This window comes from Lytechinus pictus, chromosome 17, assembly GCF_037042905.1.
Source record: "Lytechinus pictus isolate F3 Inbred chromosome 17, Lp3.0, whole genome shotgun sequence".
In the NCBI taxonomy this organism is placed as follows: domain Eukaryota; kingdom Metazoa; phylum Echinodermata; class Echinoidea; order Temnopleuroida; family Toxopneustidae; genus Lytechinus; species Lytechinus pictus.
In genome coordinates, this window is record NC_087261.1 from 21,300,068 (window position 1) to 21,306,090 (window position 6,023).

At 35.7% G+C, this 6,023-nt stretch overlaps 1 protein-coding gene across 1 annotated transcript in view; it reads right to left on the reverse strand.

Annotated features, from left to right (window-relative positions):
• Nucleotides 1-3,640, reverse strand: part of LOC129280122 (regulator of MON1-CCZ1 complex-like) — a 36,368-nt gene extending 32,728 nt beyond the window's left edge. The window contains exon 1 of the mRNA XM_064111879.1: nucleotides 3,424-3,640. Coding sequence (XP_063967949.1) covers nucleotides 3,424-3,528 — 105 coding nt within the window. The 5' untranslated portion in view covers nucleotides 3,529-3,640. The remainder of the gene's footprint in view (nucleotides 1-3,423) is intronic.
• Nucleotides 3,641-6,023: the final 2,383 nt, after the last annotated feature.

Below are 6,023 nucleotides of genomic sequence, written 5' to 3' on the forward strand. Positions count from 1 at the left end.
AAAAATTCTGCGTAAGGCCATGATGATAATGAGATAAAAATAATGAAAATGAAGTATACATAAATCAATGTGCCAGGCTCTTTAGAGCATGGCCGTATACATAATTTCTTTCGGAGGAGGGGGGGGGGGGAAGCAGACGCGTAAACGTTCTCAAGTTGAAAGCGACACAGCGAAGCGACCAAGCTTGTCATTTGGGCACTTTTTGGAGTTTTAAAAGTGAAATACGAAGGCTTTCGTGCACACTTTTGGTGAATTTTGTGATAATTTTCAATAGAAAAATAAGTTTTTACAAATTTAGGGGTCATCATGCCCCCGTATTGTCGTTGCGAGCATTTTGGGGCCAGGGTGAAATTGCCCCAAACGCCTCAAACAGACACTCCAAAATGTATTTGAAGTGCATTATTAGAACTGAAACTTATCTCTACACCAGGAAAAATTAACTTAACAAAAAAGCAACAAGAAATAATTATAAAAAGTAGAAGGGCCTGTACAAGTACACTGATATTTCACTCTCTCAGCTCATATGCACTTGATCGACTTCCATCGAGGATTCGGGCTAAATTCCGCCCGCCACTTCCGGGGACCAACCAACGTAGTATTTCGATGAAGAGCACTCCGTCGATTCACCGGTTGTCCCTACCGTACACGCGCGCCTATGGGGATTGTGAACTGTAGGAAAAATCGTATAAAATTACACTTTTTGATATTTCTACGAAGACGAAGTTATATAGAAAATGAAGAATATTACAATCAGACCATATCCCTAGAAAATTGCTTCAAGAAATGTCATTATGAAGAGGAAATGGACAAAAATTTGTGAAGAAAAATCACGAAAAAGGAAATCGCATCATGAATATTCATATCATGGGCGGTCCCACATTTGCATGTTATAGCGAGTTTTCCATTATTTAATAAATAATGGCATTATTTAATAAATAATGGCATTATTTAATAAATAATGGCATTATTTAATAAATAATGGCATTATTTAATAAATAATGGTTATTTGTATATAAATAATGATTATTTGTATATAATGGCAAACTGTAAAAATTGTTTATAAATAATGATTAATGGGATATTGAAACAAAATTATTATTTATAAATAATGAAGTAGATATTTCATTATTTAACAAATAATCTTTATTTATAAATAATGGAAAACTCGAACATTAAATAATGATTATTTATAAATAATGAGAATAATGGTGCACTCGAAAAAATTATTTATAAATAATGAAGTAGACGTTTTCATTATTTAACAAATAATCATTATTTATAAATAATGGAAAACTCAACAAATTATTTATAAATAATGAAAAACAAATAATCATTATTTATAAATAATGGAAAACTCAACAAATTATTTGTAAATAATGAAAAACAAATAATCATTATTTATAAATAATGAAAAACAAATAATCATTATTTATAAATAATGAAAAACAAATAATCATTATTTATAAATAATGAAAAACAAATAATCATTATTTGTAAATAATGAAAAACAAATAATCATTATTTATAAATAATGAAAAACAAATAATCATTATTTATAAATAATGAAAAACAAATAATCATTATTTGTAAATAATGAAAAACAAATAATCATTATTTATAAATAATGAAAAACAAATAATCATTATTTATAAATAATGAAAAACAAATAATCATTATTTATAAATAATGGAATGTCGAACTATTATTATTTACAAATAATGAAGTATTACTTGGAATTATATATAAATAATTAGAAATGATATTTTATATAATAGTAGTTATTTACAAATAAAATGTAAATTATATATAAATAATAGTTATTATTTAATAAATAATGATTATATAACAAATAATTGTTCTATATAATATTGGTACATTCGGCGCCTCATAATTGTGACGTAATTGTTACATGTACCTTGCAGTCGCGCATCATGCATGGCACGCACATACACTCAACGCATAGAAATCTTGCGCCTTGGTTACGTTTGTGTATGCCGCACTGGCCTCGCCGCGCATTGCCTACAATGTGTTGTACTTTGTTTCATGAACTGGTTCCAGCAAGATTTCTGAAATACTGAAATTAGCGATCAGAATCGGCTCCAACTGCGCAAGCGCATTAGCAGAAATATGGCCAATATTGTCCTCTATTTTGTACAGGATTCCTATGGGCAAAGCCCGGGGAGGGCAACATGGCAAATTTATTATTTAACAAATACTAAAATTTAATAAGTGATTATGAATATAAATTATTATTATAATATTTATAATCACGTATTAAATTTTAGCCAAGGCTCCATGCATGATGAAGAAGTATATATGTCAAAATAATAAAAAATATCATCATGGAGTCCTCAAGGCTATGTAGGACCCCCTTCCATAATTTGGCATAAATGTTTTTTTTGTCCTAGGAACTGAAAACAAACAGGGGTGGTATTCTGAGATCCATTTTATCTCAGATAAAATAAAATATTTTATCTCCGTTAAAATCAGTGAGATAAAATACCCTTAAAATCTCTCCGAATTGGTATTCTGAGAACAATTTTATGTTCATTTTATCTCTGTAAGACACACCTATTTTTTAATCAATATCCAATTAGAAACGCGCTTTTATAGCTCTCTCATATCACTCAACCAATGAAAATCCATTCCGCCAGGAGGTGTGGCAAAGGAGTGAGATTGCGTCAATTTATTAACTTCAATCACGCTTGCAATATACGCTTGCGCATTTTTACAGAGATTTCTTTTTAAAAAATGACAATATATTCATCTTTTTTCGAAGTCTATATTGCATCTTTTCAAGCATCATTTCAAAGACAATATTAGTCAAGAAAAGTCTTATGAAATTCTTCCTGATTGTACAGGAATAACGTTAAGGTATTATTTTCAATAGGCCTAAATATATAATTTTTCTTCATTTTCATGTCAACATTTGTAGTTAATTCACCAAGAAATAATGATGAAATCAACGTCGCGGAGATAAAATAGCCCCTACCCTCTTTTAAGTTTATTTTATTTTTTCTTCAAAGAAGTAACATGAGCGCAAGCACATCATTCGCGTTGCAATGCCATTGCCAATGGCCAGAAGCCCAGATACGCGATGGGTATGTCTACGCACATGACGCAGGCACTCCTCTGTTGCGTATCATCTGTAGATACGCAGATACAATTTCTACGCAAGATAAAATGACCTCAGAATACGTCCCCAGACCTCTAACGTTAGTCGTTTTTTCCGTTAAATCCGATCGACGTCCGACTCAGCTCAGACCTCAGTCTCACTCTCAGACTCAGATCAAGCGCAGCTTCACACGCACACGCCCACATTAACATCCGAACCAGCGACTAATGACGGTGTAGATACCCGGAAGCTCTGGCGACAATCAGAGACAGCGTTCCGCCGGAATAGTGTTTTCGCAGCTCACTTACCTGTCGTTTTACCTCATCGTAAAATACGTTGGTCTGACGGCTGATAGGTTCAAATCTTATCGGATTTCCCGACAGTTCTACATAGTGTGATTGGTCCTCAGCCATATTTGTAGATATTCTTCAACAATTTCGGTTAGAAGAACAATTTTCAATATAATTTTACCAGGACTCAGTCAACTCCACATTCGCGATCTCGTGACCTTCAGCCTTCATCCTTTGAACCTGTTTTCACGCACAAGAAACGAGCTGGGGCCGATTGCACGAAAGGGTCTTTCCAAGGACCGTCTTTCGTGTTGCCCATCTCCTTATGATGCGCTGTATGCGGGATATTTCTGAAATGTATGATAAGCAAATATAATTTGTTAGCTAGCATTTAAATCAATTGGTATACAATTTTATTATATATTACATCATTTTATAACCATAGATTTTGTTTACTTTAACGGATGAATAAATTATGTTTGCAGGTAATTTATTTAAAATGCGTTTCACATGGCGCATCATAATAAATGGGCGACACGAAAGACGGTTCTTGCAAAGACCCTTTCGTGCACAGTACTCGACTGTGCATGTTTCGGGCGCCCAGTGATTCCTCATTTGTTCTTTCTTTCTTCATTTCTTTCATTATCCTTTTCCCATATTTTTCTTTCGGTCTTTTTCTTTCTTTCTCTTTCCTTCCTTCTTCCTGTGATCATTCATTCCTTTAATTCTTCCTTCTTTCTAGCTGAGTATCTCTCTCTCTCCCCTAGCTTCTAGCTCGATCCCTTCCCTTTTCCCCCTTTTTGTTTCTTTCTTTCTTTCTTTCTATATACTCTCTTCTTTTATCAGGTTTCTCTCGATCTCTACTTTATTCTGGACTGTGAACTCGTCAATGGAAGTCGGGCTGTGGAACCCCTAGCTATATAAGGGCGGCGGAGCGAAGTTGAAAGTGGAGGGGGGGGGGCAAGGAAAAAAGGGCACTTTGGCTTTCGAAAAACAGAAGAAAAAACTTATCTATACAGTGCTGTAATGTGCCCACATTTTTTAGGGGGCTAGATATGTCTCATCACGTAACATTTATATTTTGAAAGTTTTCTAATGAAAATCCAATTTCGTGATAGATTAGGATTACTCTTTTTTTTCATAAGTAGTAACGTATATGTTTTCCTGTTTCAAACGGGCACTCTTTGACACATAAAACGGGTCTTCTCAAGTGAAAGGGGCACAGAGCACATTTTTTAGAGGCATTTTTTTTTAGGTAAAAAGGGTCACTGATACAAGAAAGGGCACTAATAAGAAAGCAAAAGGGCACTTGCTAACGACATAAAACGGGTCCTTCTCAGGTGAAAGGGGCAAAGAACACGTTCGTGATCGAGGGGCACTTTTCTTGGGTAAAAAGGGGCAATGATTCGAATAAGGTCAGGAAGGCAAGGGGCACTTGTTCACGTACATAATTAAAACGGGTCCTTCTCAGGTGAAAGGGGCACTGAACACGGTCGTGAGGGGGCATTTTTTGGGGTGAAAATTTGGCACTGATATAGGCCCTGTAGGAGAAATATGGCACTTGTTAACAAATAAAACAGGTCCTTCTCAGGCGAAAGGGGCATATACGTTCGTAAGGGGGCATTTTTCTTGCCTAAAAAGGGCACTTTTTTCGCCGCCCCTGCCCTTAGCTAGCTGCCCACTTTAGCAGGAATTCAGCCTACGATAAAGGTAAAAATGTGTCAGAATCAATATTGCACCCCCCCCCCTCCCGGAAAAAGTAGATATGCCTATTACAAAAATATCTGTATCTATATCGTTCAGTCAGCAAAATACCAGGATTGGCACATGACGCTAACATGGCTAACTTGATTGATGAAAAGTGACTTGGAGAACATGGCGAACGTATATTATAATAGTACTTTTGCTTTTTACTTTTATTATTACCCATTTACAAGACAATGATTCAGCATGGCGAGATATAACCATGGCAACTGTAAGATAAAATTTGAAAACCTAAGCCCCTTTCACAATTATTGGTGATGCGACTGCTTACAACCGTTGCGATTGTGTGCAACATATACTGTGACCAAAGTGGTTGCAACCGATCGCAAGTCTCGATTGTGAAAGCTTTTTAACAGAAATAGATCTTAAAGTATGTTCCCCCCCAAAAAAAAAAACACCTGCGTACAGCTCACTGAATTCTAGCCCCCCCCCCCCCCCCGATGGAAAATGATGGAGAATTGGCATCAGGAGGCAAAAAAGGTGAGGGATCAGCGGGCATCAAATTTCCGTTGCGAGCGTGAACAGCGAGCGAGCCTTATAATCGATTCTAACTTATTTTGGGCAAATATACGAAGTTATAAGCCATATTTGGGTCAAGATTATGATGCTTAATAATGACATGATAAAAGTAAAAACAACATTATTGTATGAACATTTTTGGGAGCGCGAGTCCCCTCCTCCAGAAACATCACTCACCCCCCCCCCCCCCGGCTCCTGATGGGGTGTGGAGAGAATTACACAAACGACAGGGGCGATTTGCCAATGGTTTTATTTTACCGTGTTACTCCATAATAAATATATAAAGCCCTGTGAATATCCACCCACTTAAAGGACATATTAGCATTTTGTGGAAT